This window comes from Mytilus trossulus, chromosome 4 (assembly GCF_036588685.1).
Source record: "Mytilus trossulus isolate FHL-02 chromosome 4, PNRI_Mtr1.1.1.hap1, whole genome shotgun sequence".
Classification (NCBI taxonomy): Eukaryota; Metazoa; Mollusca; class Bivalvia; order Mytilida; family Mytilidae; genus Mytilus; species Mytilus trossulus.
In genome coordinates, this window is record NC_086376.1 from 30,541,949 (window position 1) to 30,558,481 (window position 16,533).

A 16,533-nucleotide genomic window follows, 5' to 3' on the forward strand; every position below is an offset into this window, starting at 1 on the left:
TTCGATAGAAGCATAGAAGTTTTATTCAAATCTTAGAAATGCAATCGATAGGCAGAATTTTTCTCTGATATCTGTATATTTAGATCTAGATATATAACTCATTTGTAACACTTGTTTATCTATAGCAAAAATTCATTTACAAAATTGAACAAAAAAAATCATAATAAATAGACAAAAATTTATAAGGAGAGATAACTTAAATTATTAATGAATAAATGAACTAAAATGACATCCCATTTTTGTCTTTTTATTTACCAAAAATATTGCTTAAAAACATTCCAATTTTATTTTCAGAATACACATTGAACCAAAAATTCAAACGTTGAAAGAATGAAGTGCAAGTTTTGTAAATGCTTACAAGCAGACTTTGGCAAAAACAAAAATTAATATTTCATAAAAAATGGTACCCACAAAAATAAATGAAATCCACAGTACCCTAGTTATAAAACATTTAAGAACTGGAATTATAACTGTATTTGATAAATTATTAGAATCAATTCATCATTTTTTGGTAGAACTCATAAAATATGCTACCTTAAGTATTAACCATGTCTCAATATAAAACTCACATTACATCTATGATTATTGCAGTTTGACTGCAAAAATCCAAAAGAAATGTTTCTAGAAGTTTTGCAGCATACCGTAACATTTTTAAACAGTTTATATAACTGCAAAAGCTGCATCAGAATAGTTTGTGGCCACCAAAAAAAAAGCACTTTAAAATTTTGATGAATTACATGTATGTAGCATTTACAAAAATCGCAATATTAAATCTATTGTTTTGTCCATTCTTTACAAATCACAATAATTAATGTACACAATAGTTTCTGAATTTACATTATACAGAGAGAACTCTGAATTTACCATTTGCAAGCATGACATAAGTTAATCTTTGGTAAAAACATTATGGCAAATATTATGGTAACAAAAAGATGACAAAATCTTTTGATCAGCTGGTATATCTGTTTATAGCAGGTATAATAAACAAAGATTTCTTAGTTCAGATAAAACAAAATCAATCAAAATAATTGATATTGTTCAAAACAATAGACAACTAACACATTATTGAATTTAATCAAGTTCAGAAGACAGTTAAAACCTTTCTGTGGACAAATAATTCATTGGACTAAAGAATAATAAATAAATCTCAAATTTAACATGATAAAACTTTTTTTTCCAATCTTTAAACTTGTTAATTTTCAGGGTTTGAACTTACAAATGATGAAGCAAAATGGTTTACTTTAGGGATATAAAGTTTATTGTCAAATAATAATATATAATTAAATGTATCAGATAAGTTAAAAAAATACAGATAGTTCAGGAATTATTCAAAAATTAATACTAATACTTGAATGATTGGTATCAAATATTTTGTCCTTTTTTTTTAGATTTTAAAACCTTTTTACAAAAAAAAATAGTTCAATAATAATAATTATATATATACACTAACATATTTACCTATACTTCATTTCATATGAAAAAATCTAAATATAATAGATTAAAAGGAAACAAGCTGTAATATGAAATCTTAATATTAAAAAAAGGTGATGCCTATATAATTGTCAATGAATCAACAATATACCCCTTAGATTGACAAAGGGTGAGTATGTAGACATCTATCAGCCTATTAAAAATGTTGAAATCTGATGACATCAATTCTTAGAGCTACTGTCACTTAAGCTAGTATCCTCTCCTCCATTGACAGTATCTTTACTTTGTGAGTTAGCCTTGGCACGTCTGTTCCTGATAAAAGCCATACCATGAGTTCGTAAATGTGATTTGACGGCAGCCTCATTATCAAATACTTTAGAACATACTCTACACTCCAGTGGATTGAGGGGTTCTGCATTCTCTTCCACATCCACTTCATCACTTTCACTTTCACTTATAAGACCTTTTCTGATTTCACTGTCATCCATCAACGCATCAGGTAATTCAGAAATATCATTCTCTTTACAATACTTTTCAAAATCTCTGATTTTGTGCACCATAAACAAATGTTTGTTTAAAGAAGGCATTACAGCAAAATTTAGCCCACATTCTAAACACTGAACAGAATTCTCCAATTTATGTTCTGTTAAATGAGTTACGAAGCTTGTTCTTTCATTGCTGGTGAATGAACATTTTGCACATGTGAACAGAGCTTCACCATCCACCCGTAACTTTTTGAATGGACCAGAATTGTCCAGTTCACCATGCTTTCGTTTGACAGATTCATTTGCTGCATCTGATTCTGAAACAGTGTCAATTAAATCAGTATCTTTTACCATAGTGTCAGAGTCTGGGGTTTTGTGTCGAGAATTTTTATGTTTCATGGATAAATGCTTTTCAAGTTTTTCTTTAGAGTAAAACATCTTCTTGATTCCCCGTTTTTTACAGACATGGCATGATAGTTGTACTTTCCTCCCTTCATGGGTCACCATTATATGTTTTCTCAACATTTCCTGTGACTGGTATGTTGAGCTACATAAATGACAGGGATAGATTCCTGTATCGCTGTGATGTTCTTTGTGGTGTTTAGCAAGATCTGTTTTGTTGAAGCAAGAAAAGCCACAGACATCACATGGATACTCTATACAGGGAAGTACTTGTTTCTTCTTTCTCACTCTTTTCTTTTTTGTATCCTTTACATCAATTTGTTTTTCAACCTTCTGTGGGCATACTCTTTGATGTTCATGTACAGCTGCTAAGGTAGAGAACTCCTGACGCTGACACATGTAACAGACCAAATCTCCTTTGGTCTGATGATATAACAAGTGACCTTGTAAAGATTTACGAGATGTCTCTTCTTTAGAACATAATGAACATATAAATGGACCACTATCTTCCTCTACCTCAGACTGAATATTACCTTTCTTCATCAGCCTTTTGTCTTTCATTGCTTCAAAGTGTTTAATGGTTGCTGCCTTGGTTGGATCTGGGTTGATACAGTAATGTGTTTTATTTCCACCATTACCATAGAAAATAATGAGTCCACATGTGCGACATTTGTAGTTTGTCATCTGTTGTTCTGATGCCTTAACAGAATGCATCAACAGCTCATGCTTCAGAATTTCAGAAAGATGTTCGAAATATTTTCCACAATCTTGACATTTACAAGTGTACATCTTATTGGGGCCACTATTTGGCTTGTCAACTATGCTGCCATGTTTGTTTCTTGTGTGTACTTTTATTTCTGTGCGTGTTTTGAACCATTCCTTGCAAAATCTACAACGGTACTCCACAATACTTTTCATTTTTGCCTCGTTGACATGTTTTGTTATGTGTATATCCAACACAGATTTATCATCCATCACTGAATCACACAAATGACATCGATAAATCACCTTGTAGCTTCTTTTAGTGCCTAAATTCTCATGTGTTGCTAAATGTTTCTGAAATGATTGTGGTAGTTTGAAAGCCATGGGACAATGCTGACATTTGTAATACTGTTCTAACTTCTCTGATAGATGTAACTGATAATCCTGGAGAGAAGTACATATTACATCATTCTCACATTTTGTACATTTTATTTTCCTCATACGACTGGTGTGGAAACAGGTGTAATACACATGATAGGCAAAGGATTCTTTAGGATTAGACATCTTGTCGTCAACGTACAATGTTGAGAAACTTTTGCCACATTCTGGACAAATATATGGTTCCTTGTCATCATGGATACGCTTATGTGCTCTTGCCGAACAAATAGTTGTATGTAGTTTCTTACATGTAGTGCACGAGTACTGTGTACCCATTTCCTCGTTATCGTAGCCAAAATGTTTATAGACTTGTTTATAAATACCTCCACACTCATGGCATCTATGAAACCCTTCTTCCTTCTTGATCGTAGTACTTTTTACTGGTTTTGACGGTGACTGGTCTTTTGAAGGACAATGAACAAGTACTGTTTTTTTCTGTACTTCTTTTGGTTTGACAACTGACGGATTCACCTTTGGTCTTGTTGGAAGTGACTCTGGTTTTGTATCTATGTCATCAAGCCATTTAAACAAGTAGTTCATGTTTGAACCATGGTCCAATGTTGTTATGGAAATTGAGTCCGACTTTATATGAATTGGGACAGCTTGTGACTTGTCAATATTTAAATGATTTCTCAAATGCCCTAAAAACTGACATTTGTTGAAGAAGATCTTTGTTGATTTACATTCTTCACATCTGTAGCTTAAAGACATACTTGTCCTTGACCTATGAACTTTCAAACTAGACTCGAATAAGAATGTATCACCACATTCATAGCAAATATTTTTGCATTTTTCTTCTGCAATAATGGATTTTAAATTATCTGGTACTGGTGGTGGTTTATAATTAGGTATTGGGTTTTTCCTGGCTATCAATTCTGTTATGGCACTTAACCCAACTGTGTCGATATTGATTGTACTTTTAGATAATGGCAACTGTTGTGAGGTAGCTTTGGAAGTACTTGTTGATGGACCTACTTTGGTTACTGTAAACACTGAAGACGCTGGAACATTTAACGTCTTTCCGTTAGACACTACGGTTAAAGTTTGCACCGGGGTAGCTACAGGCCCTGGTTTAGATTGAACAGGTTGTCCTTGTCTAGAATGTACAACTTGTACACTGGGTACAGGATATAACAAACTAGAAGATGACACAACAATTGTGGGTGGTGCCTGTGGCTGCAGCACTACCCTAGGTCCTGCCTGTATAACATTGGTTACATTACTTCTTGGCAGCATGCTTGGTTGTATCTGTAGAGGAGTTATGGACACATTATTATTGGGATAGGAATTACAGCTCATATCTACAGGTGGTGTAGGCTTTGGTCTTCTGTTTGAATGTGGTCTCCCTGTTGTGCTTTTTCTAGCTATATTGTGTATTCTTGGCCTTACAAGATTATCAACTTGTCTGGACAAATGTTCAAGACTATTTGATGTTGAAATTGCAGGGGGCATTGGGCTGGCCATCATACTGGATTTATTGTTATAAGTATCAACTGGTTCCTGTTTTATTCTGATTCCTGCAGGAGGATGGAATGTTCCAGATGTAGAAACTGTTGAAGTTGGTGTATTACTTTTATCAGTTGGACTAGCATTTGTAGTCAATGTTTCAGAGTTTGTTGAAGCTAAAATATCTAAAATATCCCCAGATTCTTCCATTGGTCCCAAACTAAAACTGTTTTCTGTTTTAATTGCACTTGTTGGTAAAATTGTAGTTGTATCTGACTGACTTGCTGGTATTAAAGCCTGCATAAATGACCTTTCACCCTCAGTCCTAAGTGGTGAAACAATTTCTGGCTCATTGGTTTTGTTTGTCATGTCAACTGTTACTTGGCTACTAACTGAAGAGGATGACTGAAGACCTGGTGTTGGACTTTTGCTATGATCAGGTTCATTTTCATTGCTGTGTAGATCTGGATTTTTAGCATTAATTTCTGTTGTTACTTTACCATCTGAACTTTCTTCAAGTGGAATACCAGTGGTTTTATTCAAAGATGTCTCACTATACTGAACTTCCACAGCTTGAATTTCTTCTGATGTCTTAGGCATTTCCTTATCAATCTGATTTTGTTCATCCATGTCTAAAATTTTCTCCTTATAAGTTACATTTATTCTATGATCAGTTTCCTGGATAAGAGTAGCATCTTTTTCAGAATTTGAGGTATTCTCATGTGTAATTTCTGCTCTCAGCACAGAAAAAATATTATCTCTGTCTTTCTTTTGAGCTGTAATAGATTTTGAAGAATCAATTTTCCTGATAACATTTGAGATTTTTTGTAAAAAGTTGCTACTGGAAGGTTCAGCAGTGATGTCCTGTTTAGAATGAGTTCCCTGAGAGGCTGGTTCAGAATGGGGGTCCTGCGAGTCAGGTTCCATAAGCTGATCATCATCAACATCTTGCTTTTGAGAACTTTGATCTCCTGTAACTTCATGTTCCCTGCAATCCTCATTGATATCTCCTTGGATTCCTATAGAGAAGTCCATAACATCATCATCTGTAGTTGTCCCCCTTTCTGAGTCAGACATCTTGAACTCAGAACTTGCTGGGTTCACTGCTTGTTGTGACTCATTTGTTTTTGGCAGATTCTCCAAATTTTTCTGTGTACATGAGTTATCTTCCATGGAAGGAGTTTCAAAGCTACTATTAAACTGACCTGTTTCTTGGAGTTTGTCCCAAATATTCTCATTTTGTTTTGATTTAATGTTTGGTTCTTCCTCATTTTGATTATCTGAGCTCGAAACTGTCTGATCGGAAATTTGCTTTTCCTCCACATTGGGTAGACTGACATTATTTGGACTGCAACTTGTGTAGGCATTTGGTGTATCCTCACTGCTTTGAAAACTCTCTTCAGAGTCATTTATATCATTTGCTCTATCAAAATTAGTAGAATCAGCTATTTGTCTGGAATCAGAGACATCAGTTGTTACATGTGCTTGCTCATTCATGGGAACCTCATCAGCACAATCATCTCCAACCAGTTCCTGAAATAAATTAATGACATCAATTATAATGTTGGCTTATCTTACATATTTACTGGTATGCATGCTAGGAAATTTGAAATATACAAATGAAGATATCATTCTGATTGTTTATTAAGAGTTCACAGTTTGATATTAACACAATTCAATTTTATGAATTATTATGAATAATATTTTGGTAATAAACCCCTTAAAGAATGCAAGTGCTGATAGAAGAAAAATAAGAATTATATCACAGACAAATTCTCTTCGATATTTTTATATATTCTGTTTTCTTCCGATTATCTCCCTTTGACTAAATTAATTATCTTTTTTTCATTATATCATAATCCATAACATATCTTTATATTTTTTTTACTTTAAAAACAATTATTGTGAAAATGTAAACAACCTAGTAACATTTTGAATGAAAAATAAGTTTAAACTTTTGAAATCACAATTACTAAAGGAAAAGATTAAATCCCACTTTTTCTTTTGTAAAAAATAAAAAAAGTGGATGTGTTTATTAATCAACCCCCCCCCCCCCTTTTCCATGTCATATGCAGTTATAAAGGGACATAAGTAAAGAGCATTAAAAGTAAATTTGAACTCGATCTGAGTATTGAGGTTCTGAAGTATTTAAATTTTGTATGAATTTCATAACATTTGATTGAGCCAAACTTAAGTTAGAGAATGGAAATGAAAAATTCAGCAATTTTTATGTTTATAAAGGGGCATAACTCTAGAATGGTAATAGTGACACCTCTTTAATTAAACTTGATCTATATTATGTGGTAATAAGTATTGTGTAAAAGTTTCATAACATTTGGTTAAGGCAAACTCAAGTTAGTATACAGAAACACATCAAAAAGCAGATTGCTCTGAGGGATACGATTGCCATTGTTTCATTGACACATGTATACATGTAGCTCGATAATATTATTTTCAAAACCAAGGATTTGTGTAGTTAGACTAGTTTACTATACAAATCCTTGTCAAAACTAATTCAACTGCACATGTAAAATTTAATTTACGTAATCTGAATAGTTACAAAAAAGCCAATCCCAGATAAAAGTGTATGAACAATTTACTTAGGCCTATAGTGTTTTATTTTTGTACTATCAATTCCAAGTTTAATTTCCACAGCAGTCACTGAGACTCGGAGTGAGAGAAGGTATTTTCACATCGTATTTATCACTTATTTTCCTACACTAATTCTAGGAGGAACCCCTTTCCTAACTCTTTAAATATTTAGTTTATTTTGGGTCAGTGATCATGACTCCTTCCCGTACACATTCCTCGGTTTAAATTGCGATCTTTTTAATATTATACGACATTTATTGACAGAACAAGCTAATATTCGACGTGTTGTTTATGATTCAGAACTCACAGGATTTACTTCCGGAAGGGAGATAACCCAAAACGATAATATGGAAGACTCCATTTCGCCTGAAGGGATGTTCTAGTAACAACTAATTAATCTTAATTTAAATGATGCAAGTGATTTAAAATTATGCAACAACAATAATCCTCAATAGCAGACATATATAGAAAAGATTCAATGAGTTATAAATTAATTAATTGAGTGGGGAATCCAGAGCAACCATTCAATCTAATACCCCTTAAAGTAAAGAAAACTATACGCTTGGGCATCAATACCAAAACAAACCCTAGAGCAAGAAAGTATATTAAATGTTAATTAAACGATCTAGATTGTTCTCTATTTCTTTATGAAATTACAATCTCAAATATCAGTTTCATAACGGTAATAACAAAATTAACGGTACCAATTATGTATAAGAAAAACTTCACTTCAGTTCTTATATGACAGAAATAGATTCTTCAGATTTCAGAGAACACTTGCATTTTCATCAAAACTGTGGAATTCCCTCTGACGTGCTTCTAAATTTATAAAGACACTAAATATAAATACTGCTTAATTCTGATTTTCTGTGTTGTTAAAAACACGCATATAAGTCAAAGGAATTATCAAACATGGAGATTATGGAAAGAACATTATAGGAAAGTTGTTTAAGTTCAATCCCTTTGTTCATTTTTAACTTTTAAAGCAAGACAATCATAAGAATCTGTGATGTTCCTTAATGTTTAGAATAAAACGGTTGACGTGAGGGCATTGCTCAGAGCCAATAGTAAAGGTCTACAGATTGCTTGAAAGCAATCGTATCCCAAAAAATCAGCAATTTTTATGGTCATGAAGGTGCTTAACTTAGGAAAATTAAAAATGACACCACCAAATTCAAACTTATCCGGATTATGTGGTACTTAGCATTGTGTAAAAGTTTCATAAGAACTGGTTGAGTCAAACTTAAGTAAGAGAATGTAAACCAATTTTGAGACGTGCATACGTACAGAATGACTAGGGTAAAACTTAGGGCCCCCTTTGCTAGTGTTCATAATAATACTTTTGATGTTTTTTCAAATTTTGCTCATATCAAGCTGCTCAAGTGATTTGAGTTGTTCTCAGTCATGTAGAAAAGGATAGAATGATGTCATAAGCTATCATATTCACATTATCTAGTAAATCAGAGATATACAGAATATTAATGATTATTTAAAATAGAGAATGTTTCTCAGCATTCACTAAGCTCTGACACCGTTCAATGAGTTTGTAGATGAGAAACAAAAACCATTGATGATGTACAAGTACAAAAAATTAAGAATGCCAGTAGTTCAATGTCATGTATAATGCAAGCCAGTGAATATAAGGTTACTGTTTTTTTGTTTAAAAATGTAATAATCAAGGGAGATAATTCATTAGATGACAAATACCTGATTATCTTCCTGCACAGGACTATTAATTCCCCTTGTAACTTCCATTGATGAGGATTTTTCACTTAAGTTCATCTAAAAGAAAATTGGTAATAATTACAGGTCTTCTTCATATAAGAATTTCAAGATGATGTACCAAGTTTTTTTTCAAAATTGCATGTAAACAGTCAAAGTTGAATGAAACGAGTATCTGATATGTATAATATGGAAATTATTGAACAAATGCATGGATACATGTTTAACTAATTAGGCTGCACCATATCAATATCTAATTCTTTCCAATAGCCACACCAAAATTTCCATACAAAAATATCTTTTTTATTAGTCTCTTTTTTTGCCATAACACAAATATCTGAACATATATTTCATTAATATACTTAAAATGGATAGGATGTATATTTCATTTTAATCGTGAATGATATGTTATGATCAATGCATCATATTTGTGGCTCTCAAAAGTCATGATAAGCCTTAAAAGATACAAATATCAAATTATTACCATATGGTTTTGATTGCATTTCATGCAATCTTTACCAAAAAGGTTGTTTATTTAGGACATGTGGATTTTTTACCATTATTTATTCTTTGGGGCCCCATGTTCTTCATCTGTAGCCTAGAGTTCTATTTATGGTAAGAATTTGTTTTCAGTGCTAGGGTAAGGGTAAGGTACGGCTACAGGTTAGACTAAAAGGTAAAGGGGCTTAATGGAAGATGTCCTCTGGAGTAAATAATTTTGAGATAAATGATAGGTTAATTTTGCAGTACATATTGTACAAATTTAAGGGGGCTCGCGGGTCTAAATCCAATTTTTCATTTAATATAGGATTTTGCTATATTTTTCTATAAATGAACTTTATCTTACATGTATACTTAATAGAAAAAGGAAATAAAAAATGGGGTCAGCGTTCATTTACGCTCACAATCTGCTTTTGATAGAAGCAAACATTTTTGTTATTGTCTTTTTTTCTGTTGAACTAAAAGGAGAAATAGCGGTAATATCAAAATAAAATAAAAAAGTTATAGAAACTGCTTAAATTTTAAAATTATTTAGTTTATGTACAAGTCATTCGAAAACAGCAATAAAGAGATAATTTGGAGCTTTTTCAATGAAATCTACATTTTAAAAGTCACCTTGGGCCAACACTAGTGATTTGTTTGAATGATTTTTGTTTTGTACCATACGATAAAGTAACAACTACTAAAGGTAATTAATAAAACTTGTAATGCAAAATAAAAAAAAAAAAAAAAATCTTGTACCTGCAATCCTCCTTTAAGAGTAATTTAGGTGGTCTGCAAAAGGTGACAGGAAGATGGAAATTGAAATTAATATATGAGAAGATATTGCAGAAAAAATATATTGTAACTTTAAAAATATTATTATACTCCTTTATACCTGCACTCACATGGGTAACATGTATAAAGTGTCTGTTTATTACCTCATTCTTGTCTTGAATATCTCTCTGTGATAAGGGACTTTCTTGTGCTACTGTTCCACCAATCTACAAAGTATGCATGTGATACAATAGATTACTGGGATATGTTAAATATAACATTGATTACCTTCAGTTTATACATAAAAAATTCATAAAAATAAAAATTATTCATGCATTTATCAGCTATTCAGAAATCATTTTAAGATTCAATTTATTTTCTGCACATATTATTTTGTCAATTGCATGAATGCCTCTCTGAATAAAGAATATTTTAACCTTTCACAACACATTATACTATTCCTACATCTTTTTAGTTTCTTATGCCTTTTAAGATCATATTTCTGCATGTTACAGTTTTATTAATGTCTTGTAAGTTGTTTGTATTTAATGTGTTTTTTGTTTTTGTTTTTTTAAGAGACTGCTTATTTTCTCAGGCTTATGATACCTCCACTTTTGTTAATGGAGATTAAAAATTTTCAGTCCAAGAATATACAAAAATAAAGTATGGACTTTGGATATAAAATAAGATCTGATTATTCCAATAGATGGCTGTCCTACTACCATCAGTACTGAGCTGATAATTTGACAAGTTATACCTCATTGTCCTCAGCATTGACAGGATTACTTTCTTTAATGGTTGTGTCATCTGTAACAGGTACAGCAGATCCATCCTGAAACTCCATATCAGTAACAACCTCCATCTCAGGATCACCTCCATTATTGGTAGGTCTAGAAGATCCATCTAATTCATCAAGACACTCCATACCATTACCAACCTCCAAGTCCTTTTCTATTTTGTCTACAGAAGTTGATGGCAAAGCCTCTATGTTTGTTTCATCTGGTTGTGTTGTATCATCTGGTTTCTCTGTACTTTCAGAGTTCCCAGAATCAGTAATGGAATGGCTGTTTCCTACCAAGTCTGTTGTATGCTGGTCAGACATGGTTTCTTCAGCCATTTCACAGTCTAGTATTGGGGAACGATTTACTGAAGTCTCCTGCTGAATTGTTGGGCTGTTTATTTCCATTTCTACAAACTCATCCTTTAATTAATATTTCTCTTTTAACTGTTCTGTTTACCATTTATTACTTTCTTTTAATGTACATGTAAGTCCTGTAAAAATAAAAACATATAGATCTTCAATTTTGCTTTAATCAATTACAGAAAAAATACGACAAATAATATTTATAGATTACTTTCTTCACATCATTATTTGTTTACATGTATGTACAAAAATGTATTATTGATATATGTGACAGACAACAAGTTCATCTTTGAACATTATTTTAACAAAATTGAACCATACTGGCTGTTAAGGCAAATTATTATTTCACTATTTCATTATTTTTATTAATGATTGAACCAAAAAGATCATACATTGTACTGTGGATTCACTTATTTTTCGTGGTTACAAATTTTAATGGATTAAGGTAAACTTGAATGTTTGCAGATATTTAATTTATTGGTCATGCCTAGGTCTGCATACAAGCCTGTGAATATTAAAAATTCAGAAATTATTGCGATAAAATGGAACAGGGTTGTAATCCCATTAATTTAAACTCACATTTGACACTTTTGATATAAATTAAACAGGATTTTGATCAATATTGCAAACATTAAAATCGCATTTTAGTGTAAAATGACAAAATTGCAATACAGCACGTAATTACAGTAACTCATTATTTGTTGGACAATTTAAGTTACCACCAAAAATTGGAATCTACTGAACCAATAATGAATCGGAAGTAACTTAAATTTAAAATGCATCTCAAAGCTAGCACTCCTTTCTAGGACTCCTTAAGTTTTTAGCATAATTATTGATCATATTTATACGAAGATATATCCGAGCTCCAGATCAGAATTCCCAAATTATGGTTTTTTACATATTTATTTTTTATGTAATTGAGAGTAATAGCTTTTTCAATTGCATTATTAATTCCAATTCAACCCTCAAGCCAATATCAAATTGGATTTACCACCACCAAGCTCTTTGATGTATTGTTTTTTTTTCAATAAAATACAATTTTACAAAAATGAAAGATTGGGAAAAACCACACGTACTAGGAATGTGTGAAACATTTTAACTCCAGAAAAATGTCATGAGAAGTCAAAAGAACTAGAAATTTCAGGTTTTACATTTGAAAGAAAAGATTGCAAAACAAATTAAGGTGGAGGTTGGATAATTTATTTTTCTGACAGTATGAGTATAAAATATACCTGACGATGTGAATTTGAGTCTGAAAATATTTAATCTATAAGATTTTATTTGTGATTTATATGAATCTATGAGGTTTGAAATTTTTCCTAAACATTGCAAATCTTTTTTAATATCATTTATTTATAGAGTATTAAAGACCTGCAAATAGTATATATGACTTCTTGGTATAACTTCTTTGAAAATGAAATAGAAAAGGCTTACTCTTAAAATGACCATGTTTTAACTGGTGATTTCAATTTAAGATTTTTTACAGCCTTTAAACAAGAAATGGGAATGTTTTTTGTCAGTTTAAAATATTTTTCAATTAGTAAATGAACCAACTAAAGTTACCAAAAACAGTGTCACACTTATCATGCTTATAGACCAGATATATTTTACGAATCCTAAGGAAATTATAGATGTAAAAGTCCTTGCCTATTGTCCGGGAGATCATTACCCTGTAAGTTTTACTATTATAAAAAAGCCTACTTTTAAAACATCAGTACATAACCATGGCACAATAAAATATAGAAACTTCACTCAGTTTAATAAAGAACCAAATGCTCTGCAGTGTGCAGCTTATACAACCGCAGATGTCAAAAAATTGTAAAAAAAAAATCCCCCCCCCCCCCCCCATCATTCAGAGAGTAATTAAAGATTACAGGCAATTTCCCCTAATATTTAACCGAAGCCTTCCCTTTGTGTTGTGATACCCTGCATTACAATTTTAGTGAGATCCATACACTGTAACACACATGTTATTGTCTGGAACATAGCTAGAAATTAGTAGTGCTAATTACTATTCATAATATGTAAATGAGAATTGTACCACATGATAGAAGTTTGAACTGGACTGGCATGATATCATTAAAATCTTTAAAAATCGGATATTATAAGTTGCCCGTCACAAAGTCCTTATTTACAATCACTTTGATATTTCTGTAAAGTTGTCAGGCGGTCAAAATCAAAACTACGTCAACGAACACGAATTTAGTGAATTTTTCGTGTTTTCATGAGTTTATTCTTCTTGAAATTAAGTGACATTTTAACTTCAGGTGGGAACCTAGAGTTGAACGACTACACATACAAGGTTTGGACTTGCTTATTCTTTGGAAATTCAAGTTTCAAATTTCACCCCGGCAACCTGTTTTTCTAATGACATTGTAATATATAAAAAAAGATGTGGTATGATTGCCAATGAGACAACTACCCACAAAAAGACCAAAATGACACAAACATTAACAATTATAGGTCACTGTACAGCCTTCAACAATGAGCAAAGCCCATACTGCATATTAATAATAAGCCAATTTTCAGCATGAAGTTTGCAAATTTGACGTTTCAGCCATTTAAGCCTCTCTCCGATTTTTAAAATAGCCCAGGAACCTTTATCTTTACAACAACAGTCGGGCCAAAATAAAAAACATGTTTGTTTCCCCTCGCCCCGACCGGGTCAAAAATAAGCCCCTATAATGTCAAAACATTATTTGCCCCAAAAAAATCGGATTTTATTTAATTTCCAAAAATAATTCGTTTCCATTCCGACATTGGTTCCGATATTACCGGAAGTCTTCCCAGAACTCTCTGGAGTTATCTATCAATTTAGCGGAATGTATCGAGGGTAAACTGTCTGCTTGAAAAATGGGCGACAAGATCGCATTGTCGTCTTCTGTACGAATTAAGTACAAGGACGCGTCAAAAGGTGTTACCCATCGTGATAAATAGATTATACAGCTTTTTAAAAGGGTGCACATGGAACGACGTGTTGAACGATTTAACTACAGATGATGGTCACAACATAAATAAATTAGATTGAGTGACAGTTTCTGTGTTAGTCTGAGATTACTCTGACGTTCGACGCCCCAGCTTGTCTGGCAAAACAGCAGTCGGAAGTCAGAGTAATCTTGGACTATTTCTGTGTCTGATAAGATGGCTAACGGTGTGACTTTTGAACCCGATTTTGCTGAAGAAATATGAGTTGTTCATGATTTTGACAAGAGACTCAAATACGTCCAATATGACATTATAAGGGACGCACCACCTTCAAATGACAAAAACAAAAATCAGACTAATAGTAATGCACAAAATACATACTTACCAGGAAATCTTGGTGCTGTTTCATCAAGTTTGAAAGGCACTTTTGAGTTTGCCTGAGTATAAGCTTTTCTCATTAGGACGTCAAATGCATTTTGTGCATTACTATTAGTCTGATTATTGCTTTTGTCATTTGAAGGTGGTGCGTCCCTTATAATGTCAAATTTTACATGTATTAATATGTTATTAATAAAAGCTTTAATAATTGTCAAATCAGAAAGTAGTAAATATACATTTTGATGCTACATTAGTTTTATGCACTAAATGTGCATATTTGAATAGTGCTTGAAAGCAAACATGGCAAAAGGAATGATTATCTAAATAAATACACTCAAATTGAGCACTAACAACTGATAAGTGGCCTCCAGTGGACAAGTCAAACCATCCATGACATCCAGTTGGAAAAAAATATAAAATTACCTGCCTGCCTGGTCTGTTTACAAAGGGTAGACCAGGGGGAGGGGAAACAGACATTCTCTTAAATGTGGCCTCATTATGTTTGGTTTAAATGGTGTATATTGTTGTGTATATTTTCTGCCTCAGCAACCTGTCTATCACTTAAATTAAAATTATAACAGACATTTTTTTTAAATTCCCTATCATTTTAATGTAATTTCTGTGACCCGTATCCGATTTCTGTAGTATAATATTCAAATAAGCAAAGTGGCGTTGATTTCTGGATATGAACTACAAAATTGCTTGTTTTTTGCCCTTTTTTGGTCCCTCATTCCTGAACCTTTGTGGAAATTACCCTGGAACTCAACCCTATCTTTCCCTTTGTGATATGGAACCATGTGGTACAATTTCTGAAAGACCCATACACTAAAACACAAGTTAGGAAAATGCTTATTATTACCCCTTTTGGGCCCCTAATTCCTAAACTCTTGGGATCATAACCCCAACAATCTATATCCCAACCTTCCTTTTGAGGTTTCAAACCTTGTGTTTAAATTTCATAAAGATCCATTCCCTTAAACTAAAGCTTTTGTTCGGAAAACCAAATGTCTTTGGATGACACAGATGACAACAATGTGTTACTAATATATACAAAATTTGCGGTCAGGCTTAAATTAAAATATTGTTTGTTTCAATTTGGCCTTTTCTGACCCTATTTTTTGAAACAGGGTAGGTAGGTAGGTAAAATATTTTATTTTTCTTTCCCAAAAAGTAACTTGGCTCTGTACATTTTTTATCATGGGTAGGCAGCAGAGCTCCAGATAAGCTGCGTATTTGCGTGATCACGCAATACAAATAATAGAAAACCCAATGCAATTGTCCATTGAAGGGTTCAACAACCCAATTAATTCAATGGAAAACCCAATTATATGCCAAAACCATGAGTTCTCAACCCTTTTATTGGCTACCGTTTGTGTTATTTACCCTTATCTGTTTACAGTCGTCGCGTAAACTATATTTATAATATTTATAATTGGAAATTTCCTGTCGTTCTAAAAATAGATCCCTGCATCAAGTAGCTGTAATGGGTCACTGTTTGAGTTTTCCGTTGCTCGATAGGTACACGTGTTTTTGTAAATATTTCGATCTTCTTGGTGTTTATCCAATTAGGGTGTGTCATGTAGTCATATTTTTTTTCGCATTGCTCTGGAT

At 32.5% G+C, this 16,533-nt stretch overlaps 1 protein-coding gene across 1 annotated transcript in view; it reads right to left on the reverse strand.

The window, feature by feature from the left end:
- Positions 1-16,533, reverse strand: part of LOC134715089 (zinc finger protein 532-like) — a 22,890-nt gene continuing 6,357 nt past the window's right edge. The window contains exons 2-5 of the mRNA XM_063576996.1: positions 11,233-11,747; positions 10,640-10,702; positions 9,204-9,278; positions 1-6,437 (exon numbers count right to left, since the gene is read on the reverse strand). Of these exons, the coding sequence (XP_063433066.1) occupies positions 1,653-6,437; positions 9,204-9,278; positions 10,640-10,702; positions 11,233-11,661 (5,352 nt within the window). The 5' untranslated portion in view covers positions 11,662-11,747 and the 3' untranslated portion in view covers positions 1-1,652. The remainder of the gene's footprint in view (positions 6,438-9,203; positions 9,279-10,639; positions 10,703-11,232; positions 11,748-16,533) is intronic.